This window comes from Neofelis nebulosa, chromosome 10 (genome assembly GCF_028018385.1).
Source record: "Neofelis nebulosa isolate mNeoNeb1 chromosome 10, mNeoNeb1.pri, whole genome shotgun sequence".
Classification (NCBI taxonomy): domain Eukaryota; kingdom Metazoa; phylum Chordata; class Mammalia; order Carnivora; family Felidae; genus Neofelis; species Neofelis nebulosa.
In genome coordinates, this window is record NC_080791.1 from 102,411,694 (window position 1) to 102,436,714 (window position 25,021).

General features: G+C 58.8%; 1 protein-coding gene across 3 annotated transcripts; it reads right to left on the reverse strand.

Moving 5' to 3' along the window:
• Positions 1-507: 507 nt before the first annotated feature.
• Positions 508-25,000, reverse strand: TNKS1BP1 (tankyrase 1 binding protein 1). 3 transcript variants are annotated; one of them, XM_058689009.1, is made up of 12 exons: positions 24,875-25,000; positions 21,774-21,882; positions 20,094-20,727; positions 18,629-18,698; positions 13,299-14,702; positions 9,238-11,321; positions 3,349-3,715; positions 2,941-3,091; positions 2,693-2,829; positions 1,788-1,945; positions 1,471-1,543; positions 508-961 (listed from the first exon to the last, which is right to left on the reverse strand). In XM_058689009.1, the coding sequence occupies exons 2-11, from the start codon at positions 21,865-21,867 to the stop codon at positions 1,483-1,485; spliced, it is 5,160 nt and encodes a 1,719-aa protein (XP_058544992.1). In that variant the 5' UTR covers positions 21,868-21,882; positions 24,875-25,000; the 3' UTR covers positions 508-961; positions 1,471-1,482. The 3 variants fall into 3 exon arrangements, with proteins under 3 accessions (XP_058544992.1, XP_058544994.1, XP_058544993.1); XM_058689011.1 differs by lacking the exon at positions 24,875-25,000 and adding an exon at positions 24,763-24,831; XM_058689010.1 differs by lacking the exon at positions 24,875-25,000 and adding an exon at positions 22,208-22,332.
• Between the last annotated feature and the right edge of the window lie 21 nt (positions 25,001-25,021).

The window sequence follows — 25,021 nt, forward strand, 5'->3', positions numbered from 1 at the left end:
GCCGAATCTCCACCAACGTCCAGTCCTCTCTGGCCACACAGCTGAACTACACTTCCCAGTATCCCCTGCAGTTAGCGGAGGCCGTGAGCTGAATTCTGGCCATTGGTCCTGTGGTCCTGTGGGAAGGGTCTCCCACAAGACCCTCCCCGCACCACTGTGTGCCTCAGGGAACGCCGAGCCCCTATAGATAGCTGAGCCACAACAGCGAATCAGCCCGGGCTCTAAATGACTATGGTGGCCCCCGACCACCAGCCCACCCCAGGCTGTGCCATGAATGGAAAAGAACCCTTTGAGGGTTGAGTTACTGAGATTTGGGGGTTGCCTGAATCAGCAGTCAGCCTACTTGAAAGCAACCCGCCCTCCTCAGGGACACTGAGCCTACGAGCCAAGGGAAGCAAGCACCAGTATCATGGTGAGCTCCCGGTACAGGGCCGGGACCAGAACTTCCCAACTATGGCCTTGGATGGGGGACAGGGCACCATAACCACACACCACAAGCTGGGCAGCACCAATTCCCAAAAAACTTTATTGTTTCAAGTGGCAAAATGTTATTGGTCTCTGTGGGGCACCTGGCAGGACGGAGGGAGACCTGGGGTGGGGCTGGGGCAGGGCTCCGCCCATTACAAAAATCAAAGGCTTTTATAAAAAATGCTATAAATTGGTATCAAAAGAAAACCCAAGGGAGGCTGGAGGAGGAAGCAGAGAGGGAGGTGTGACGAGAGCAAGGCGGGAAGGGGGGACCAAAACCTTCAACCACTAATGCCTGAATCTGGTCAGTTGGGGAGGGGAGGGGGCGGTGTCAGGAAGGGGATACAAAGTGCATAAATGTGCCTCCCCAGACGCTCCTCAGAGGTGGAGGGGGACAGAGGCTGCAGCCTGGGGCATGGTGGGGCTCCAGTCATCTCCTCGCCGGGGACCCCACAGGAATGGGCACTGCCTGAGACTGCCAGATGGGAAGGACCTGCAAAGGGGGAGGGGGGACAGGTCAGAGCGGGAGGGACGCAAGGGGCAGGCAGAGGGGCCTCTTCAGCCTTGGCTTCCTCTCCCCGCATCCATCCTGGCTCTCCCAGCTAATAGGCCCAGTTGTGAGGAGGGTCCCAGCTGGGGACTTTGAGCCTGGTGAGTGCCCCCAGGAGTCCCAGACCAGAAGGGTCCCAGACCAGAAGGGCTGGCTGACCCCACTCGGGCCAGCTGCTGGGAGGAGGAAAGACTGTCCTTGGGCCCAGGGAGGAAGGCAGGATGGGCGCCCTCCTCCCAGTCCCTCCCAGGCCAGACAACACCCTGCTCTGTGGGCAAGATCTAGGGGAAGCCAAGAGGCCCACCAGGTCCTGGAGCTTGGCTCCAGCTGCCCGCTGCCAGCCTCACACAGAAAGCCCTAGAACAAGGTACAGGGCCTCCTGAGCCATCCAGGGCAAGCCCTACTCACCCCCAGGTCCCAGACAGGCCCCAAGCCTAGGAACCCGCCCTCACCTCGATGACTTCTCAGACCTTCTTCTTCTTCAGCTTCAGGGCTTGTAACCAGTTGGGCGATGATCCTTCGGACCTAGACGGTACAGGGCAAAGGTCACAGGCAAACTTCAGGAAAGGTGAGCAGAGGGAGGAGTGGTAGGGAGAGCAATCCTCCGGAAGAGGCAGGCTGAGGCCTCGCCAAGGAACCGGAACTCTCGTGCCAACTTAACAGTGAATTTAGGGCTTATCGACCCCTTCTAGAGCCTCAGCTTTCCTCTTCCATAAAGCAGGGTTTCCCTTTTCAGGCCAACCCAGTGAGGCCAGTCGAGGTCACCTACCCTGAGGATTTCTCTGGCTTGGGAGGTAACGCAAGGGGCTTCCCCAGCCCTGGGACCTTGCAGGACTTGGATCGCTGCACTGCGGACTCCTTCTGGCTCGGCTTGCTCTCCACAGGCTCCCCCTCTTCAGCTGAGCGGTTCCGGGGGCGCAGCTTGGCCTATGAGTTGAGCCCGAATGCAGAGACATCAGAGGAACAAGCAGGGGGATTCACGGAGGACAAGGCCTGCTCCCAAGCGGACGCAGTCCCCAGAAACGGGCACGGACCCCTCTGCAGTGCTTTCACCCAGATCGATGGGAAATCGTTTAAAGACAAGCTTCCAAGAAGGGAGCCGTGCCTTGCGCCGAGTAGGTCCTCGAGAAGATACTGCTACACTCGATTCAGACTCACCGGGCTGGACAAAGCCAGTGGTGATTTCTCACCCCTGTGCCTTTGCTCATTCTGTTCCCTCTGCCTAGAACACCTCCCCATCACCCCACCCTCCACAACCAGCTCCTATACATGCCTCAAAGCTCAAACACTTATGTGAGGCCTTCCCCAACATACCCTCTCATCCCACACAGTGTGGCCGCATGAAGTAACTCCTCTGTCTCTGAACAGGCCCAGCCCCTTATCTGTGCCTCCCCAGTCACACGTCTCCCTCTCCCTCTCCCTTCACCAGAGCTAATCAGAGCCAAGGCTTGTGTCTCCCACACCCTGGGAAGTTCTGGAACACGAATGCCCTGTGCTTCCTTCCACCACACTCAGCCCGCAGCACAGGGGCCAGCAGGGAGAGCAGGATGGCAGGAGGAACGGGAAGAAGGGGCCAGGGGAGGGATGGACGGACGGATGAACGACGGACAGAAGACAGGCTGGACGCAAGGTGGCTAGCTGGCTGGACGTGCCGGCTGAATGATCAGATGGTACCTTCAGGGCTGACGGACTCAGGCCAGGAAAGAGGTTGACTTTCAGCCCCTTGGTGCCCAAGGACATGCGTGTCCGGCGGTTCTGTGGCTCCTCTGCCACCTCCTCGTCTGAAGACGGCACCCGAGAAGCTCGTGGCTCTGCGAGGGCCCAGAGGGGGGACTCAGCATAGACAGCAAGCCCACAACACCCCTCCCTCACACGGCTCCCGGACGGCGACACGGGCATCAGGAAACAAGACAGGGACCTACCCGTGGAGTCCTGGAACAGGCGTGCCTCCGAGTCTGCCGCCTCTGACAGGCCCAGGGTGCCCCCAGGCCGGATGGCCGGGGCCCGGTGCCCACGCTTGCGCCCCAGGTTGGCACGGCTCCGGTACATGGCGCTGTCCAGGACCTCGGTGTCCTGCTCGGGACAAGGGCAACACCACTGGCACCGCTGTCCCGTCCCCAAGACACCTCAGCAACAGCTGCCTATGAGCTGCTCCCCCCAGCGGCCTAGAGCCCCTGTTCACTTGATTCACCTGCTGCCCCCTTCCTGCCTCCCAGGCTGACAGCACTCAGGGCTCTGCTCGGCTCAGGCTCCAGGGACGAGGCTCCGGCTGCGTCACCCACCTGCCCCCCAACAGCCCAACCACTGCCCTGGGCTCAGCCTACACTGACCTCAATGAAGGAGAAGTCCTGACTGGGAGAACGGGGAGGAGGGCCTGGGGGGGCCCGCCGAGGGGGCCTCGTCGGGCCCTGCTCGCCCTGCCCGACCCCTGAAGGGCTCCAGGTGCCGTCCACCTCTTCTGTCTGGCTGGCTTCACCGTCAGGCTGCGGCCTCCAGGAAGGCAGAGGGTCCCCACCAGGCTCCAGGGGCTCCCCTTGGACGGCACCTGCTGTGGCTCCTTCCTCCTCCAACAGGTCCCTGGGGCCTGAGGCTGCCGACTCCCTACGGGCTGCCGCCCTGGAGCTGCTGGCAGTCAGCATCCCCTCCAGCAGGCCCTGGGAGCCAGAGGGTGGGGAGCGGGCCGGGCACCTGCCAGGACTGCAAAAGAGACAGACCAGAGGCCAAGGTCACCCATGAGGTCACACCTCTCTCCCCCAAAGCTCACTTCACAGTATCTGTGCCCCCTACCCGCACCTCTCTTTCTCCCTCCTTTCCATGCTTTCCCAGCCTCCTCCCAGAAGGACACGGTCAGAGCCTTGTACAGCACAGCACAGAGGGGACAAGCTGGGCAGCCTGGCAGGGTCAAATCCCGGGTCTGCCACTTACTAAGGCTTTCTTTCTTTCTTTCCACCATTTTATTTTTTGAGAGTCGGAAAGAAACAGAGCACGTGCAGGGGAGGGGCAGAGAGAGAGGGAGACACAGGATCCGAAGCAGGCTCCAGGCTCTGAGCCGTCAGCACAGAGCCCGACGCGGGGCCCGAACCCAGGAACACAAGCCGAAGTTCACGACCCGAAGCCCGAATGAGCCACCCAGGTGCCCCACTGAGGCTTCAGATGAGTCCCTCCACTACAAAAGTCTCGGGGTCCTCTACCTCTGTAGTCGCTGGGGCGTGAAATGGGAACCACAGCACAAAGTGCAGCACCCGGCACTTGGGTGGCAGCGTGCACCCATCAAACAAAGCCAGCCGTCGTTACTGCTGCCGCAGCTACTGTTCATGCTGTCAACGTGCCCCTCCTGGGGGCGCCTGCCTGGACAGCCAACTCTCCCTGGGATGAGCCAGGCACTAGCTGGTCTGGCTGTGCAACATCTTCAGCCCTCAGCCCCCACTTCCTCCCTTCCTGTGCCCCAGTCTCAAGGAACAGCCAGGGACTCCCAGAACACGCCGGGCCTTCCTGGACCGCTGTGTGTGTGCGTGGACAAGCTGTTCCTCTGCCCAGAGAGCTCCCCCACTGCCTCTCCACTGGGTCTCCCTGCAGTTCCTCTTCTGAAGCTGGCTCGCTCCCCTCCCCCACGCCTCTACCTTTCCTCACCCCTGTGAGCCCCCCAAGCTCCCACCAGGTCTGTGACCAACTAGAGGACAAGAAGGGCCCCTCGTGGGCCCGGGGCTGGCCAGGAGGAGCAGGACAAGGCAGATGTTTGCCCAGTGATGAAGAGGCTGGGCCACCTTGCCTCTCAACTCGGCCTGTGCATCTTCTGCCTGCCACTCCTTCAAAACACAGCAGCACCAACACACGGGCACATCACACACGCTCACCGACTCGAGGAGCTGGTGTGTGGGCCAGCCGCCACCCCCTAAAATATGGACACACCCCACGCACACAACGCCCCTCCCTCAAGGTACATCTAGGGCCCAGCCCCCATAAGCACAGCCAAGCCACTCCCTAACATACACACACACACACACACACTGACACCACACACACACAGGGCGGGGGGCGGGCATGGGAAAGGCTGGCAGGGGCAGTGCCTGGAAGCCAGGCCTCGGAGAGTTCCCCAAGGGGAGGGGAGTGGGGCAGGTGAGTCAGAAATGAGCCGGAAGAGGGGAGGGCAGGAGAGAGAACGTGTGTCAGTCTGTCTTTCCACAAGCTGCTGACAGATGGAAATTAAAGCGGTCTGGGCAGGAGGGAGGAGGCGGGGGTGGTGGCAGAACGGAGCAGCCCTGGACGGGGGCCAAAGCCAGCTCACCCTGCAGCTCCGAATCAGGGAGGCTGGAAGGGAGGGGGCAGCGGCGGCACCCCACCCAGCCTGAGGAGGCCCTGCCCAGAGCCTCTCCCTGGGGTGAGGCCGAGACAAGGCTGAGGGCAGGCCCTGAGTGAAGGGGATGTGAAACAGCGGATGGGTGGATGGAAAGATCCACATCCAGAGCAAGATCTGGCCCTAAGTCCCGTGGGCAGAGGGCAGGGGATGAGCTCAGTGGGTTCTGGGGGTGGCCACGAGGAGGGGAGGGTGGGAAGAGCACTGGGGAATGTGGTATGCCTCATCCCTGTGTAAACCCCCATCTCAGGAGAAGCTTTCCTGCCTCTGAGCACCCAGAACACCTATAACCTCAGCTCCTCCCTGGCAGGGAATCAGGAGAGAACGGTCAGGAGCCTGTGCTGAGCGCTTACACTGGCACAGATCCGGGCTCATCCCCCACCACGCCCGCGGTTACCTGTCCACTCTGAGCCTCGGCGTCTTCATCTGCAAAATGGGGAGATTAAAAGTGGCTACACAGGGACACCTGGCGGGGACTCAGTCCATTAAGCATCCGACTCTCGATCCTGGCTCAAGTCGTGATCTCTCAGTTTGCGAATTCGAGCCCTGAGTAGGGCTCTGCCCTGATAGCACAGAGCCTGCTTGGGATTCTCTCTCTCCCTCTCCCTCTGCCCCTCCCCTGCTCCTACTCTCTTTCCACCCCACCCCCACCCCCCATCTCTCAAAATAAATAAACTTAAAAAAAAAAACGTAGCTATACTTCACTGGGTCTGCAGGCAGTATGTTGGAAATGTGTGCTCAATTTTGACAAATTTTTACGATAATCATCCTTCTCAACACAGGCTCCTGGCCTGAGGACTTATCTCATTTTGCACCATCTATAACCCTCACCCCATCTGGACTTAGGGTCTCCTGACTGCTGCTCCAGGTGCAAACCCAGGGGATGGCATGTGGTAGATGTGCACAAAATCAGCTTTCCAGGGAGCGCGTGGGGAGCGAGGTCAGTTAAGCCTCTGACTTCGGCTCAGGTCATGATCTCTTGGTTCATGGGTTCCAGCCCCGCATCAGGCTCTGTGCTGACAGCTCAGAGCCTAGAGCCCGTTTTGGATTCTGTGTCTCCCTCTCTCTCTCTGTCCCTCCCCCTCTTGCTCTGTCTCTCTCTCCAAAATAAATAAAACATTAGGAAATTTATTTTAAAAATAATAAAAATAAATAAAAATTAAAAAAAAATCAGCTTCCCAGTATTCAAGGCTCTAAGGCCCAAAATGAGGGAGGCTTAAGCCTGGAGCTAGAATGATGTGTCTAAATGGGCAGAAGCTGGCTTGGACCCGCGAGAGACAGGAAAAGTGCCCAGAGAGGACGACAAGGCTGGGGCCCGAGGGAATACAAGGGGACCATAATCACCAGCTGTGAACCTTGTACGTGTCATGCTGCCTCCCTGGGCCTCAGTTTCCCCACCCATGAAGTGAGGGGGCTGGCCTCAATGATCTCTCAGGATCATCTCAGATTCTATGAAGACCCCAAAATGACAAAGAGGTCTCTGTACCACTTGGGGCCCCAGGGAGGGACAGCAGATGACCAGGAGGCCACAGAGAGGAGAGGACAGTGCATGAGCTCTTGGGGGACCTAAGAGAGCCACTCCCACCAGGAAATGGTGGCCCTACACACAGAGGAGAGGCCTGGGAGCTCCCCATGACCTCTCACCCCCATGCTGGTCTTGTCACAGCTGTGCTGGACAGGACCACCTGCCATCAGGGGTACCTTTTCCCCCCACAGAGATGATGACAAAAATGTCCCCAAGGGCCTCACTTTATGGACAGCTCAAATTTACAATCCAAATTTGCACATCAGATACAATTACAAGTAGCAAGCATTTTTTTTTTCCAGTGTTCACCCACGTGTCAGGCAGGTTTCTATCACTTTACATGTGTCTTCAACTCTTAACCCTGAGAGTCTGCGGAGAAAAGCACTCCCAACGTACAGACAAGAAATGGGAAGCCCTGAGGAAGAGAAGGAACGTGTCCAAGGTCACAGAGGTGGTGGCAGAATCAGTACCCAAGCCTGGCACATGGTGCCAAACCCAGACTACTCGGAACTGTCCTCAAGGACTTCCCAGGGGAACCTCCAAAATTGCCTTCCAAGAGCAATTTTCCAGGGTGGAGAATTTCCCTAAGTCAGATGCCCAGAACACAAGTTCTTTGGATATTAGTCAAATAAGCTTGGGAAACCTTGCACTAGAGAAAGGCGAACAGGTTTCCTTGTGGCTGTGTTTTCATGTGCTACCACATGCCCATACACAAACACTCGAGGTCTCCGACAGGGCCACAGAGTGCACAGCATTCCCCAAACGTACAACACAGACAGAAAACCAGAGCGTCTTAAAGGTGTGATAGAGGCTAGGCTACCTGAGTGTTAAGGACTCCCTTCCTCCTCGGCTCCTACCTTCCTCTTCCCCAACCCAGATATTCCCGCTGTCCCCTTCTCAACAGCCACCCAACCGGAGGGGAAAGGTGGAGGGCTGTGGGTCCTGCTCCTTGGTAATCTGAGAGTCTTGAACATAACCACACCTGACAGCATTTACAATGTGCAAATCAGAAGGAAGCCCTGCTGTGCGGCCGTAAGCAGGTCACACCCAGTTGGAGATGATAAAAATCCCTTTCCACGTCTTAGGGCAGCTGTGAAGGTCAACGAGGTAAGATGTGCAGTTGATACTAAGCCCTGCAGAGTGGAGTCTCGGGAAAAGAAACCAGGAGCAACCACAGGGCATAGGAATGGTAAGGTTTCCCGAAGCTAACCTTCGAAAGCCAGGCTCAGAGACGTCCAGGAACTCATCCTGGATCCCAGGGGCCTCCGCACTCCCCACCCTGTACACCCACCCCTTCCTGCAGCCTTCATCACCAACCCATGCTCTGCCCACCTTTCTCTCTCTCTCTCTCTCTCCCTTCTCCTTAGCCGCAACTAAACCTGTCCACACCCCATGATTCCCTCTGGACCCTTCCCTGTCCCCTCCACTAGCACCAGCCCCTTCCACTTACAACACAGCCCCCACCCGACTGCCCAGTGAGAAGATCCAGCTTCTTCCGAAATGTAGAACTTTCTACTCGGTCAAGAGAAGAAAACCAAATCTCAATAAACAGAAATGTTAAGGAAATAGACGTGATGGCTTTTTAGTACCCTTTCTAGGGGTGAAATCACCTCCACTGGTTTCAGAACGTAAAAATCCGAGACAGACTGCAGCTGGCTCGTCAACAACTACCAGTCTGTTCCTCTGGAAAGCTCCCTTTCAGGAACTCCATGCATGGAGGCCAAGATCATGGGGTCAGGAACCAGGTCCCTACGACCTTCAGGTTCTTAAATTGTCTGCTCTTCTGGGCCTTAAGACAGGGCAGGCAAGATGCCCCTAATCTCTGCAAGAAACAAGCGCCACTGTGCACTCCAGTCCTGCCCTGCAGTGGCCCAGGCCACGGGGACACGCAGAATCCTCCTTCCGACACCCATAAAAGCATCCATATCCCCCGGCCTGGGAAAACCCGCGGCTTTGGGCCAAGAGGCCTGGGGAATAGGTGCTGTGCACAACCTGGGCACCAGAAGACAAGACACACCCCCTGTCTTCCAGGATAGTCGCGATACGAAGCACCGAGGAAGCCTAAAGCATGGGCAGCAAATGAACACCACCTCAGACATCATAATCACCATCAAAAAAAAAAAAAAAAAAAAAAGAGAGAGAGAGAGAGAGAGAACTCACCTGTAGGTGTGTCACATTTCAATTCTTAAAAAATTTTAAACTTCACAGTCCAGACCATCTCCATTTTCCAAACCCTAAATGTCCTCAGGGGAAAGCGGTTTCTTCCCTCCTCAAAAAAACTTGCAGGGTTTCATACAGCGGCTGCACCTTCCCTCCCACACAGGGATGGGGCTCCCTTACCTGGTTCCAAAGCCAGGGGTTTCTCCCATCTCCATCCCGGGTTCTTCAGGGCAGTTCTCCAGGGAAAGGAGGGAGTGGTCTTCACCCTGGGTCTCTGGCCCACTGGTCCCGCCAGGTCCCAGCTCTCTGGCCTCCAGGCCCGGGGACGAGACACCATTGTCCCTCAGCCCCAGCTCTAGGCACTGGCTGACCTCTCCTACCCCGTGCTCCCTGGCTTCGCTTGGGGCCGCCAAGAGCTCTGCGTTCCGGAGTCCCAAGTCCTGGGTCCAGTCCATCCGGCCTACTCCGCACCCCCGTGAGTCCTGAGAACCTCCAGACTCTAGGTCACATGGCACCTCCAAATTCTTCAGGCCCAGACTGCTGCCCCAGTCTACCTGCCCCGCCCCAAGCTCTCTGGGGCTGCAGCCTGCCCCCGGGGCCATGCTCCTCAGCCCAAGGTCTGGGGTCCAGTCTGCCTGTCCCACCCCACGCTCCCTGGATTTAAGGAACTCTCCGGCCTCCACACCTGACCAGTCGGTCTGCCCCACGCCACTCTCTCTGGCCTGGCTGGGGCCCCCTACATCCCCGACACCAGCCAGATCCCTGCTCCTCAGGCTGACATCGGAAGTCCAGTCCTTCTCCCCAACCCCAATGCCCCTGGGCTCCTCGGATCCCCCAGCCTCCAAACGGCTGGCCAGGTCTACGTCTCTCAGGCCCAGCTCATCTGACCAGCCCATGTGTCCCACGGCTTCCTCCCTGGCCTCACTTGCGCCCCCAGAAACCACACAGCCGGACACCTCCAAGTTCCTGAGGCCCAGCTGGTCGGTCCAGTCCACAGGCCCGGTCGGGGTCTTCTCTGGAGGCACAAAGGGGCCACCTGCCATCTGGCCAGAAGGGCTCAGGCCAACACCTCCCGCCCGATCGTCACCGATGATGCCAAACTGATGGCCCCTCTCGGCAGCCTCCACGCAGAAGTCGCCTCGCCAGTCTCGCTGCCCCGGGCTGAAGGTAGCCTCTGGCTGGGGTACGACACCAAGGCTGAAGTCGCCCGCCCAGCCTCGCAGGCCCACCTCCCTGTCACTCCGGCCAGCATCGCTCGGGCTCTGGCCCCCTGCCTGCTGCGCCCCCTGCAGCCCTCCAGCATCCTGGCCAGCCCCGCCACCGTGCCAGCTGCCCTGGTCTCTCTGTCCCAGTGGCCCGTCCTGGGACTGAGGGGTGCTGGGGCTGAACAAGCCCCCTGATTCTCTCTCTTCGGGCGGGCTTGCATCCCTGCTGGTCTGGCCCGGGCCGTCTCTGCCACTCGGAACCTTCTTTTCAAACTCCTCATCCTGCTGTTGGGCTTCCTCAGGGCTGAAGCCAGCGCTCAGGGCTCTCATTCCGAAGCCTCTATCCTGGGGGCCAGGGGCTGTGGAGCTGCCGTGGCCACTATAGTCCCTCATCCAGGCGCTCTTCCCGAAATCCTGATCTGGCTGCTCTGCAGAATCTCTCTTCCCAAACTCCTCGTCCTGCCCGTCTGCCAGGTGGTCCTTCTTCCCCAATTTCTGGTTCTGCTCGTCTATATCCCGGCTGGCATAAGCACCCAGTGAATCTCTTTTCCCAAATTCCCAGTCTTGAAGGCTTACATCCCGACCGCAGTAAGTACCCAGCGAATCTCTCTTCCCAAACTCCTGGTCTTGGAGTTCTGCATCCCGGCTGGAGTAGGTGCCCTGGGAATCCCTCTTCCTGAACTCCCAGTCCTGAACATCTGCCTCCTGGCTCTGCTGAGTGCCAAGCTGGGCTGGCTTTCCAATCACCCAGTCCTGGGCCCCGGGCCCCCCTGGGGCAGACACTCCACTCCCATCCTGGCTGGAAGCCTCGATCTCCTCCTGGCCGATGCCACACCTGCTGGCCCAATCCCTGGAACTCGCTTCCCCAGCTCCTTGCCCACGCTTGCTGGTCCAGTCCCCGTCTCCAAGGCCTGCGTCCCCTCTAGGGCTTGCACCACCAAGGCCATAGTCCTGAGAAGTGTCTTGAGACCAGTGGGAAGGACTAAAACTGCTGGGAGAGGGGTCTGCTGTAATTCCAAATTCACTCTGCAGATCTTTCTGGGCCCAGCCAAGGAGTCCCTAGGAATCAGAAAAAGAGAGAGACACAAAGAAACAATGCTTAGAGTCAATCAGGGTGGGAGTCCAGAATGAGAATCAGCATTGCCTAGTCCAGAGAGCCCCACGTTAGCAAGAGAAACCCTGGGTTTAGATCCCAGCTGTGTGACCTTGACCAAATCACTTAACCACTCTGGGCCCCAGGGTCCTCACCCTTAAATGGGAAGAATTCCTACTGCCTGGGGTGGTTTGGGAGAATTAAGCAAGATCATTTTAAGCCAAATCTCAGCACAGTGGCTGGCATGCAAGGGGCACTCAATATGGACACTCAATCAATGATCCCATGGTCATGTTTACAGGCCCTTGGGTAACACTTGGCCAAGCGCCAAGAGAAAGGCTGCCAGCAGAGTGGTCTTCACAGGGGTGTGGAAGGAGTGACGTTTCCATGAAGGGTGGTCAAGACTCAAAGCCCCTCCACAACCTGCTTTCCAGGTGGAGAGTCTGACCCTGCCCCTGCCCCTGCCCCTACTCGCCCCTGTAAGTTCCCAGGCCCTTCTTCCCTAAGGAAAGCACCCTTCTGCCTGGCTCCTCCCAGGAAGACCTCACAGCCCTCGCCTTGTCCCTGGAGGAGACAGGAGGGACAGGAGCTGCCACAGGCGGAAAAAGCCGGTCCAGGGCCCCCGCACCACCCCCCCCCCCAACCCCATACTCCCTGACTCACTCCTTCAGGCGGGTCAGCCCTGGGCTCAGGGCTGCGGAGCCGGCCCGCCTCGTCCCGCAGCGCTGCGTTGGCTAAAAGCCTCTCCAAGACAGACACGCTGGGCTCCTGGTCCCCGAGCCGGGCCATGGCCCCTGCCCCCAGCCCGCCCCGGGCTGCTGGGTGCGGCTGAGCTGAGTGCAGGGACGGGACTGGGCCGCTCCCCTCGCCTGGACCTGTCCAACGACTCTGGCTCCCGCTTGCCCTGGCCCGGCTCCCTCCACGGCAGCTGCAGCTCTGGCAGCCCCGCCCAGAAGCCAGTTGAGTCACCCAGCGCTGGACAGACACACCTACCAGGAGCTAGCCCGGTCTTAACTCCTTCCTGCTCCTCCTTCTCTACCCCTCCACCCCCTGCCCCCAGAGGCCTCCCGGCTCCTCCTTCCTTCTAGCCCCGCCCCTACCAGCCCAAGCTGGCCTTGAAAACTACATTTCAAAAGCCACCTGGACCCCAGCCCTTAAATTCAGAGGCAGCCCGGTAGGAGAAAGGGCACTGGCCAGGGAGCTGGCGCTCTGATCAAGGCCCAGCCACCAACTTGCTGGGCAACCCTGCACAAGGCTCTGCCCTCTCTGGGCCCCGAGCTTCCTATCTGCAAGGCAAGTCTTGAGCTCAAGGGTAACAACGGTCATAAAGCCAACACTCAGTAAACACTCTCGATGAGCCAGGTGCTATTCTTAGTACTTTACAGGTATTACAACTTATTTAATCTTTGCCATCACACCGTGAGGGAGAGTTCATCATTGTTACCCCCATTTTACAGAGGCAGAATCCAAGGCACAGAAAAGTAACTTGTTCAAGGTCACATCTGGGCCAACCACAGAGAACGCAGGCAGTCTGGTTCCGGAGCCCAAGCTCTAAACAGCTGCACTGCGTTGCCTTCCTCGATACCGTTTGTAAGGAGGCACTTTGAACGCTCAGTATATGTCAAGCATTGTACTCAGCACACTTCATATTCCCTGCGGTACCACCCTAAGAGGCAAATGTTCTTATGGTGAAAGGTTTCTGCAGCTTAGAGGTTAGGGTTAGCAAGACGACTCAGCCGGCGGAAGCTCGACTTGGATACGAACTCACTCTAAAGCCGAAGCATCAATCCCATACCCTCTGCTCTGTCAGCTCTGCCAGACTGCCCAGCCATGAGGAGCACATCCACAGGTGCCTTGCTCACGGCGGCATCCCGGGCTCTGGACACCGAAGCCCTGGCTTCCATCCCCTGAGGCCCCCACCCTCCCTGCAGCCCTGTCCTCACCTCGGAGCAGGCACTTGGGGCCTGCGTATCCTTCAGCTCAGACCCGGCTCCCCGCCTTGCACTGCCGGCACTAGGTGGTGGCGAGGCCAGGAGGTCATCCAGCCAGCGGGAGCTGCTTTCAGGGCCTGCGGGCTCGGGGGACACACTACAGGGATCTTGAGCTTCTGTCCTGGGTTGGGTGGCCTCAGCCTGGGCCAAGGTCATGGCCTCCTCCTCAGCAGGCAACGCCTGCTGGGGGTCAGGGATGCCAGCAAAGAGGACGCAGGGCTGGTCGGGGGGTGCTGGCTGCTGCTGCCCCAGGACCGGCTCCAGGATGGGCAGAGCAGCCTCCCTGGTGGCCAGAGGGAGCAGGGACTCCTGTCCAGCCACGGGCTCCCGCTCCTCATATCTCTCCTCTGCCTGCAGCAAGGCCACTCCAGGTGGGCCCCCTGGTGTCGGTAAGGGCTTGAGGGGAACAACTGGGGACTGAGGTTGACTCTCGCCATCACCCTTCTGGGCTGGGGAGATGCCTGGATCATCCACCTGCACCCAGGAACCAGGAATTCCTGGCCCCTCTGGAGCCGACTGGGTCTCTCGCCCCTGCTGGGACACTCCTTTCTCTCTGCTGGATGCAGCCCAGTCACCAGCCTCAGCAGCCTCGGCGGCCTCGGTGGCTTCGGTGATGGGGGAGGGAGGTGGGGAGTCCAGCCGCCACACCCCAAGACCCGAAGGCCGAGTGGGGAAGGTCCATTCAAAGGACTGTGACAAGCTCCAGTTGGACTCTGTCCCACTCCCGAAGGGACGATCCAAGGCAGACTGGCTCCCCTGGGTTTGGGGCAGGGCAGCCAGCGAGCCCCCCAGCTTCTCCTGGTCTTGGCCAGGCGGCCGGAGCACACCCTCAGAAAATCGGCGCTGAGCCAGGCTGATGGGACGGAGATCTATGTCACCCTTGGCCGCCACATCCCCAGATGGAAACGTCCGAGGAAGATCCGGCAACTCACCCCCCTCAGTCAGGGGCTGGGCAGAGGTAGCCGGGGGCTGCCCCAGGCTGTGGTGCCCTGAGACCTTCTCAAGGGCCGGGCTGCCAGCTGCAGGGGCCTCTGCAGCTTCCACAGCAGGGAGCCCTAAGCTCGGGGCACAGTCGGAGCTCTGACCCTCATCGGGCAGGGCTACAGTTGCGGCTGCTGGGGTCACAGGGGGGCAGGGAGAGGGCCCAGAAACTGCAGGACTCTGGGCTTCTGGAAGCTGAGAGTGGCGGGGAGAGCTCTCATCAAGTGAGTGATGTCTGGGAGACCCCTCAGCAGGTGAGTGAAGTCGGGAAGACTCTGGGGCTAGGCCTGAGACTTCAGTGGGGAGGCTTGGGCTGGCGGAGCCTCCATTCTCTGAGGCGGAGCCTGGACTCGAGGGGCCCCAGGGCTTGGAGACCTGCAAGAGAAAGGTCAAGAGCCATTACTCCCCTCCCACAGAGACCCCAGGTCGGCTGCTTCCTCACACTCTCAACTCCACAGACCAGAGGAGGAAACAGGAACTCAGAAGGCGGGCCTCTCAGGGCAGCTAAGGGAAGCCCCGAGAATTATTTTGGGGAATCTTATGCTTCTTAGGGTCTGCAGACCCCACCCCCAGGCCCTCTCCCCAGAAAATGCACACAGCCTCACTCATAGCATCTCCAGTGGTTCAGATCTTCCCTCCCCGCCAACTCCCAGAGCTCACCTAAGGATGTAAGAATCTGTGGTGCATCGGTCAAGAACCCCGGCTTGACAAACAGAGAAGGAAAATGGGGAATCTGCCATCTGGGCAGGCGGGGTGTTGCCTCGGAACAGGTCTGTAAGCCCAGGGTGGAGCCAGACCACCCACAGGAGCAGCTACAGGGGGCGCTGTGGCGCTCCCCACCCCGTTCTGTGTATCCACACGTCCCAGCGCTACCCAAGGAAGCAGGCAGGTCCTGCCTCGGGATCCAGGCAAAAGGCACCAAGGGACATGAAAGCACATGGCTTGGAGTCATCGGCACTGCCTCCTATGAGCCGTATGCCCTCCCATATGGTGGTGAGGTGGTATCTCCGAGCCTCCGCTTTCCCATCTGTACACTGGGGCTAATGGCAACAACATCCATCTCAAAGTTAGGTGAGGATTAAATAAGATCTGTGCACAGGGCCTCTCGGGATAGGACTTACGGAAAAAATAGATGCTATAGGATAGGGGTCTGGGAGAGGAGGAGGGGGCAGAGCGCCTGGCATCCTGGCATTCCACTGCAACACTTGGCCTGTCCCCAGACAATGAAGGAAGCCTTGCTCCTTTTGACTTGTGCCCTCCCCAGGGGTCATGCTTCCCCTGCCACCCCCTCCAACGGGGCGGTTTCTCCCGCATCATCACCCACTGGGTCTGGGAGAGAGAAGGTCCCACTTGCTTCTCAAGTCCCTTTCCTTTGCCCCCATCCTCCCTCCTCTCCATACAACTCCAGTGTTCAACCGCACGCCCTAAACTACACCACCCACCACCCCTCCTGTCTGAGCCCCTACAGAGCCCTCCAGCATCCTGGTTCTCCGTTCCTTGACCCCTTCTTGCATGGTCACTTTGTGAGCCACCTCTCCCAGGTCATACTCTACTCCTTGTCCTCACTGGTAACTGCAGCCCCTCTATAATCTCCACTCCAAGTGTCTGCTCCCCGCTCCCACCTCCTATGGGTCCCGCTACCTCTTTCCACCTCGCTGATCCTTCAAACGCCTCTGCCTCCAGGAAGCAGAGCCTACTAACCCTCCTCCTTCTCATGGTCCCTGTTCCCCTCCTGCCCTCACTTCTCGGTGGTGTTTAAGTCGCTTCTTTCCACAATTCCCCCACCAACCTCCATGCAACGTTTCCACCCAGCTCTCCACCTCCCCGCAGCTGTACCTGGGGCTGGACGTGGCTGCAGGACAGGAAACAAGCCAGATGCCCGATCTCCCTACCGCCTGATCAGCTCTCAAACCTCCAGGACCTCAAACGAGCCCCGAGCCCCCAGCCATCCCCTAACGCTTCCCCTCGCGTGCCCACACTCCCAGGGGATGCTTCTGCGTCTGGTGTTCTCAAACCCCAACACCACCTGCCGCCCTCATCAGCCACCAGCCCTCACACCCTACTGCCTGCGTGTGAGCCCAAGCACCATGCTCCCCTCCTATGCTTGTGAGCGGTCCTGGCTCAGAGCTCTCTCTCTCTCCCCGGCATCATTGATTTTTCCTTCTCTACTGGCTCATTTCCACCAGCACACAAACTGCTCTTATGTCTTCTGTCTTAAAAAAAAAAAAACAACACTCTTGACCTCACCTCTCTTTAAAGCTTACCACCAGGTTTCTTGAATGCGTTGCCTACATTCACTCTCTATCCATGGAGTTCCTCTTGTCTCGCTCTCTCCTGAACCCCCTCCAGACAGGCTTCTCCCTTCACCCGGCCAGCTAATGCTACCGTCAAGGTCACCAATGACCTCCCTGTAGCTGAATCCCATTCCCAGGGCTCACCTGCCTTGACCTGATAGCAGTATCTGACCGTGGGTCATGCCCTCCTCAAGCCCCAAAGGTGGCTGTTAGCTCTGTGTGGCCTCTAGCACCCCAACCTCCCCAGTCTCCTCCTGGTCTCCCCTGCTACACATGGGGCCTGGGCCCCCTGCCCTCCTGTGCTTCCCCGGCTCCTCTGGTGACCTTAACCCCCCTGGTGACCTGCCCTTCTTAACTGCCACGTTGTACGCTGACAACTGTCCAGCTGTCCCCTCAATATTTCCACTGAGGTATCGAAGAGGCATCTCAAACTCAGCAAATCTAGAAACAAACTCCTCATATCCCCCAATCCTGCTTTACCCTTCCAGGTGCCCACCTGAATGAATGGTAACCTCGCCACCCTTCCACTGCACAGGCCAAAGGCCCTGCCGTCATCTGTGACTCTGCACTGGCTCGCTCTCCTATCAAGCCACCTGCAAACCCTGCCCGCCTCACCTTTAAACCCTATCCAGAGTCGACCTCCAGGGTCCAGCCACCAGGCTTATGCCCCCACTGGTCCCCGCTGCCGCTCTTGGCTCCTTGCAACCAAGATGACGCTTCGCGACCAGGCCAACACCAGGTCGCTGGTCTCCTCCAAACCCCTCAGTGGCTTCTTCCCCTCACTCAAGGCCAAGTGTTTCCAGTGGCCTGTGAGGCTCCACACCATCCAACCCTGCACCCGACCCACCAGCTGTCAGACCTCACTGGCAGGAAACTCCTCCTCTCTCACTGCAATCCAGGCATCCTGGCTTCCTTGCCAGGAAGGTACTAAGTCTCCTGTACTTAGTTCTTTCTGCCCAAAACGCTGTTCCCCAAACGCCCATGCAGCTCACTCCCTCACCTTCGCAGCAAGGCCTCTCTCATTGCCTTGGGCCCAGAGCTCCCTGCCTCGATGGGACTCCTGCACTTGTGACACACTGCAGTCTGCGGGTTCAAGGGATGCCTGTGCTTGTATCTGCCTCCCTGCACTGGGTGAGCTCCCTGGGAGCAGGAGGCCGTGCTCTTTGTTCTCTGCTGTGTCCTGGCACTCGACTCACAGTAAGTGCTCAGTAAGTATCTGTCGGATGGACGAGGGAATGTGGTCGGGTCTCCATCGAGGGGGAGACAGGACAACCCTTGGCCAGAAGGGCCCTATGAGCTAGAAGGGGTATCAGTTACTTGGGAGAGCAGGCTGACCATCCTCTGAGCACGCTGTGGGGAGCAGTGAGGAGGAAATAGGGAACACCCGCTTCTGACCCCCTTGTCCTCTAGGCTGCCTCCAGCCGCTCACCTCTCCTCAGGGGTCTTGCTCTGCTCTTCCTGGCACTCGTTGGGAGACATTGCTGGCCCCTCCTGGGACCATCCCCTAGAGAGGGTCCCACTGTCCTCATCTGAACCCCGAGAAGACAGCCCAACCAGGGAGAACACTGGAATCAGGCACTTCAGATCCTGCGTCAGCCCCTGGGTGCCAAACCTTCGTGAGCCGTGGCGTCCCCACACCTCACAGGGGACCAGGAGGGCCCAGAAGCCAGAGTTCTCATAAGGACTAAGTTAGTCACCACTCCTGGGACGTGCCTAACACGCCGCAGATACCTGATCAGGGCTGGTTGTTATAAATACTATAATTACTGCTTGTAACGAGTAGGTTCACAGCTTGAACCACACTTAACCACCTCGAGGACTGAAAACAGTGGCCTGGGAGTCAAGAAATCAGAGTCTTGGGGCCAGACCTGGGTGGGGCACGCCTCCTCCTCCACAGGCCTCAGTTTCCCCATCTACACCACAAGGAGGTCACACAAATGATCTCAGAGATGACTCCTCCAGCTCTAAAATACTACGATTCTGATTCATAACAGGAGGCTAACTCACATCGGCAGGTGGGTCCAAGCTGGCTGGCTGAGCCAGGTCCCCGTTGAAGGCCAGGTCCAAAGGGGCATTCCTGTAAGGGAACAAGAAATGGAGGCAGAGAATAGAGCAGTCTGCCACTGATGACCAGGGGGAGACTGGATGGAGAGTCTGCCGAAGTGACTTCAATAGCCCCCAAAGTCAAACCCCCCAGGCATCTACTACTGAGCCCCACCTGGAATCACTGAGGACAGAGAAAGTGTCTCTCGTTTCCAGAGAGAAAGTGCCCCGGGAGACAGTGCCCATTCCCTACCTGCACATCAAGGGTTAAATGCCCCCCCCACCACACTCCTCTAGGAGAAGCACCCTGCATGCCCAGGCCCCTCGGTGGTTCCCAAAAAGCTAACTTCTCCTTCCCCTAGCCCATAAGGGGTTAACTTTCTCCTCCAGCCAGGAAGAGTGCAGCTGGTCCCGGCTGCCCTGCCAATGCTTCTTGAAGGATTGCAGGGGGAGGAAAAGGGGGAAGAGTGATTTTCCAAAGTTGAAGTTGCTCCTCTTGAGTTCTGCTTAGAGCAAGGAAGGGGAGGAAGTCTGAGAGCAGACGGGCCTGGGCAGCGTGTGACCTCCTGGACGCCTGGGACGAAGAAGGATGAACTAGGGCCCCTGCCCTCCAGGCAAGTTCAGGTGAGAATGGGGCCAGGCTGGGGGGCAGGGTAGGGCAGGGGCCTTCAGCTTGGGACTCAGCCCAGACCACAGGAGCCCTACCCTTCACAGCAGTAGGAAGGGGAGGGGAGCCTGTGCCCACCACTCCCAGGGGCACCTCCTGGCCAGCCCTCCTTTACACTGGCACCAACCCCAGACAACTGTAGCACGTCCCACAGTCTCCAACCTGGCCGTGACCTCTGTGCACGGACGCTGGCCGGCCTGGCATCGAGGCGTGCTCGTGTCATAGCTGTTCTATCAGACTCCTCCTTGTGGGCAGACTGCACCCTGCTGAATCTATCCTCGCCCTCTGCCCCCCCCCCCAACACACACCAGCACCTGCACGCTGTCCCAACCTCAGTAGGAGCTAGCACTAAAGAGAACAAGCTTTGGAATCAAATAGACCTGAATTCAAATCCTAGCTCTGTCCCTTATTTGCTGAGGAACCACGGGAAGTCGTTTAGAACCTCAGTTTCTGCATCTCTAAAACAGGTCTAATATTCTCTCCATCAAATAGCGGTCAATCACATGAGGCAAATTCAACTCTCCGGATAAAAAGACCCAAAAATAAAGTTCCATACAGTGCATTGAATTCCACCGTTAACATACATCAGCTCTGTAAAAGAACACAGCAGCACTGACACCGTCTACCAGGGGAGTGTTTTGTGACTTAGACCAGGGTCCGCCTGCACTCATAGCACACTGACCCCAAACTAACCTAACCGTGAAGGTCACAGTCCCAGATAAAGCCACCCCCTTGTCCTCCAGGATGCCTCCCTCCGCTCACCTCTCCTCAAGGGTCTTGCTCTGCTCTTCCTGGCACTCGCTGGGAGACTTTGCTGGCACCTCCTGGGAGCATCCCCTGGAGAGGGTCCCGCTGTCCTCATCCCTGGGACCGGTGGCCACACCATACGTCCTGGGGCCATATCTTGAGCTGCCATCATGGTTAAAGGTGAGGCGGGAGCCCCAGAGGCGATCAGGGCTGGCAGGGACCTCCTTCCGAGGCTGCTCCATCTTGGCCAGGATCTCTTCCACTGTGGTGGCTGCAAAGCGCTCTGAGGCCGGACGGAAGGGGGCAGGGGCCTTCCGCACGCCTCCTGGGGCAGCACATCGAGCTGGGGGTGTCAAAGGTGGCATCTCTTCTTTCCCGGCCTCCTCTTTCCCAGTCTCTCGAGTGGCTTCTCCTCCAGTAGAGGTCTCAGGCGTAGGCCTTGGTGCAAAGGGAAGGGGACGCTTGCTGCCACCATAGGGCTGGGGTCCTGCGAGCATGTTCATCTTCCGGGCAGAAGGCAGCTCAGCCAGGGGGCCCCGGGGGGGCCGAGGCCCAACAGGCACCAGCAGGCTGGGCTTGGCAGGCAGGGCTGGCTTGGCAGGCAGGGCCCGAGGTTTGGGCTTGACGGGGGGTTTGGCCCGAGGGTCACCTACCGAAAGGAAAGGATTGGTTGGGGGTCTGTCAGAAGATCCAGGAAGCAGAACTTCATCTCCCACCCTGTACAAACTCCGAAAGTTCACATCTTTCTAGGTACAGGGTAAATGTCACCTCTTCCATGAAGCCTTCCTTGATCATCCATACACATCTCAGAAGCACCTTCTCCCATCTCCAAATTTCAAAAACATTACTCAATCTCCCTTACAAACTAAAGCTACTTAAGGGCCCAGCTGGCATGTAATTTCTCCTTATAGCCCCCTTTGCACCCTAGCACATGTTCTTATCAAACGAACACACTAATGAATGAACAAAAGAGCCAATAAATGGATGCCTGCCTGCCCACATCAAGCAGTCAGGCCACCATGTCCCCAGTCCTGTCCCTTCCTCTTACATGACACTGTACTGCTCCACCACCCATAGTAAACCTAGCTCAGCTTCTCCACTCTGGCTCCCTACTCCACCCCCCTCCCAGAGTACACGCCCAGGCCACCTTCCCACTGTCATCCGGTGTGTGATCAGGAATGAAACTTACTATTGACCTAAGCCAAACAGAAGTAAACCTGCTACAGGAAAAAAACAAGACCAGAAACCTACCTTCTACATAAGGCATTCCACTGCCAAATAAAAGACTTGGAATTACTCATGGCCATGGCCCTGCTAATAGAATCCTGTATCACCCACTCATTGGACCCAGCCCAAGAAAGGAGTCTAGACACAGAGCCAGGAGGTCTGGGTTCAAACCCCCCTAGGTGCACACCATTTCTCCTCTAGGCCTCAGTTTCCTCCTCTGCAGAACACATGGTTTAATCCGCACCACACCTCGAAGGGCAGTCTGCTCTCATGTGCTGGGGACCTAGGTTCTCAAACCTGGTCTGAAAGGGCTCGACGGGAGCAAACGACCTCGCAAACTCATCCTGCGTAGCCTCAGTGTGCCTCCCTCTCTCGCTCCCCCGCCCCCTCCAAGACAGAGCAGGGGTTCTGCTGCTGTGCCCCCACCCTCCTCCGGGCCACCCTCCTCCGCCCAGCACCCATGGGTACCTGGCTCCAAGCCAGCAGACACCGGCTCCTCCTGCATTTCCCGGGGCGGTGGGGAAGCCATGGCTGCGCCTTCCCGGAGAGCCGACACTTTCATCACATGCGGCAGAACCTGCGTGAGAATTGGGGAGCCAAGGGGTGTGAGCGGGGTGGCCGGAGACCCAGGATATGAGAGCAAGAGACTGAGAAGGCACAGGGGCTGCGAGCTGGCAGCAGGCTTGGCTGAGGGAAGCGTCCTTCCAGCAGGGGCAGAGTGTGGGACCGGAAGCGGGAACTTCAGAGGGGGCTGGGGGAGGTCAAGGGAGGTCCCCCGCAGCCGTATCCTCCACTCATCCCAGACGGCTCTCTCAACTCCGGTCTCCTAACCCCGGAGTCCTGGAGCTTCAGGGACCCGCCCACTGCTCCCTCTGGCAAGCTCTCCAAGACACCCCACTTACCGTTGCCAAGGCACCCCTTGGGTCTGGCAGCCCTGCCTGAGGTATCCACTCAGGGCCGGAGCAAGAGGGCCGCGAAGTCTGAGGTCTCTCTGTGAATCACCTCATGGGAGACGGGAAAAACCCGCTCCTCCCCAACCTGGGGCTCCGCCCCACCGCCTGCCTCCCCCCTTCCCGCTCACCCTGCCCCCCCCCCCTGCAGCTGGGAGTGGTTCCCTCTCCCCCCTCTTTCCCCTCCTCCTTCCACATCCCTGCCCCACGCCCGCCCGCCTGCCTCGGAGCTGTCTCATCCAAACACGGAAAAATAAGGAATAAAAAGTAAACATCTGGAATACATTTTTTTTTCTTTAATTTCTCAATCGCTTTGGCTTCAGCTTGGAATTTGATGAGGTAAAGCCAGGGCCTAGTCCTGTTGCCATAGCAATGGCCTCCCACTGGATTTCCAGAGCCTCGCCAAGAGGAAGGAGGAGCCGGCCCAGGCCTGGGCTGGGAGAATGGGACAGGACTTGAGAACATCCGGGGGGTGGGGTGGCTTGGGGGAGAAACTCCCTGGGGTTCCCCTCTGGGCAGTCAGGGCGGGATAACCAAGGCAGATGAAAAGGGGATATTGGGCATCACTCACCAGCCCAGGGTTGGCCTGAGGGGTATTGAGGGGGACAGAAGAAGAATTTTTAAACCAAGAGACACAGCCCTATGGCAGGGACCAAATGATGCCCTTCCTCTAAGCCGGTAGCAGGAGCTTGGGGGTCTGATATACCAGGATTCAGACGCTGGGTGGGTCTACCACTCTCCAGCTGTGTGACCTGGGGCACACTGCTTCCTTCTCTAAGCCTGTTTCCCTCTGTAAAAACAGGAGTTAACGAGACAGGTGGGAAGCCCAGGTGAGAAGGTACATGCAAACTTAGCACAATGCCTAACCCGGAAAAAGTATCCAATAAAGGTCGGCCACTATCAGCATGATTCCATTGGGTATCACCAAGGAGGGAAGATCCTTGGTAACTACCTCCTCCTTTCCCCAGGCCACAAGCTGCCAGCATTCCAGACCATTCTTTCACTCCCAAGGACCCCAGTCTGGTCACCTGCTCCTCAGACACTCCACTACCTCCTCAGTTCCCATTCTGACTCCTGGAGCACCATCCCACCCACAAGAACCCACCGCCACCACCACCCGGCTCCAGAGCCCCCTGCCTGTCTCATCCCAAAGGAAGGAAGAGGTTTCCTATCACCTGGTATGCACACAGCCCTGAGGACCACCCAACACTCTCCCACCTGCAAGGGGCACTGCCTTCCTCAGCACCCACTCCAGCTGGCCTGGGAAGGCAGCGCCAGATGCCAAGAAGGGACCTCTGTGGCCCAGCCTTTGCACAATTCACCCACCCCTCACATGTGACCCTGCCCCGGCTTGTTTCTAAGACAGGAGAGAACACGAAGAGCATAAAGAGAAATCCAGTACCATCCATCCTCGGTCAGCCAACTACAAGGGAGGGTTGCACACCAGGGGTGGATGAGAACCGTGCAGAGCCAGTCCCAATGTGCATGGGGGAGGGGCACACGGCAAGGAAAAAAAAATTAAAAAAACACAAGATTGTTTCCTTGTCCTTGAACACTATTACAAGGGACATGGTGTGGGTGGTTAGAAATAGGGGCAAACTGACCAAGAAATGTAAAACCCTTTTACCTGGGGCCCTGATGGGCACCTCTACAGTATGAGGGGCTGCAGCAATGAAGTGGGGCCTTCGGCTTCCACAAATGCGAGGGCCAGAGAAGCTCAGAGGCCCTGGCCAGGAAACCCAGGTGACCAAGGCCATAGCCAAAAGCTGAAGAATCACAGCGGCACTGAGCACTCCCGCCCCCAGCAGTCAGGGGATACTAGCTGACCCCCAGGAGCAAATGCCGCCAGAGGGGCTAGAGAGAGAGGCTGGGCAGCTCCAGCCGGATGACAAGGGCCCAGACAGCCACCGGCGCAAGCGGGGTCGCCTCTAAAGACCCTGGGATCTCCAGCCGGATCCGGGACAGAGAGGTCGACAGGGACAGCACGTAAACTGCTGGAGGAGGGAGGGCCAACGAGAAGACGGAACAGCCCGGGGCGAGGGGCCGTCTGGAGGGGCCCAGTGGGGAGCTCTGGACACAGAGGGGACGCCGGCAGCCGAAGAGGAGGAGAAGCGGGTGGAGGAGGAGGAGGAGGAGGAGGAGGGGGCGGCGGCGGCAGAAGCGGAGGACCTGTGCGCTGGATATGAAGCAGCCGGCGAACAGACGAGGGACTGGGGACGCGGACCGGGTGGGGGCGGAATGGGGTGGCTGGGGGCGTGCCGAGGTAGCCGGGAGAGGGGGCGAGCACAGGCCCGGGGAGGGAGAGGCGGGGGTCCCTCCAGCAGCTCCGCCCGCCCCCGGCCCCGCCTCAAGCCCTCGCCCCCTCCCCCCTTTCTTCTAGCTCGGGCAGCACGAGCTCCAGACCGTGCACCCTCCGCCCCCGCGCACACGCGCCAGCTCCCCAGCGACCCCCGCTTCCCCTGCACCCCCGGCCCCTGCAAACTTTCCTGATGACCCCCCCCCTTTACCTCAAACCCGAGGTCCCGGCAGGAAAGCGCCCACTCCTTCCATGCCTCTCCCCCGCCCCTATCCCGGACCCCGCCCCCTCCTTCGCCCTCCTGCCCGCCCCCGCGCACTCACGCGCTCCCCCGGGATCCGGCTCCGCTCGGCTCGGGCTCGGCGCCCCGACGCCAGTCCCCGCCGCCGCCGCCGCCGCCGCCGCTGCCGCCGTCACCACGGGACCAAGCCAGAGCGAGCCCCGGCGGGGCCCCGCCCCTAGCTCCGCCC

What these genes read in the sequence shown, in the direction of transcription:
- TNKS1BP1 (XM_058689009.1), bottom strand. Translation starts at nt 21,867, where the DNA reads ATGAAAGTGTCGGCTCTCCGGGAAGGCGCAGCCATGGCTTCCCCACCG. An exon ending in AGCAAGACCCTTGAGGAGAG is followed by an intron (nt 18,699 to 20,093) that starts GTGAGCGGAGGG and finishes GTTCCCTTACAG; the next exon opens with GAATGCCCCTTTGGACCTGG. An exon ending in ACCCCTGGCTTTGGAACCAG is followed by an intron (nt 3,716 to 9,237) that starts GTAAGGGAGCCC and finishes TCTCTTTTGCAG; the next exon opens with TCCTGGCAGGTGCCCGGCCC.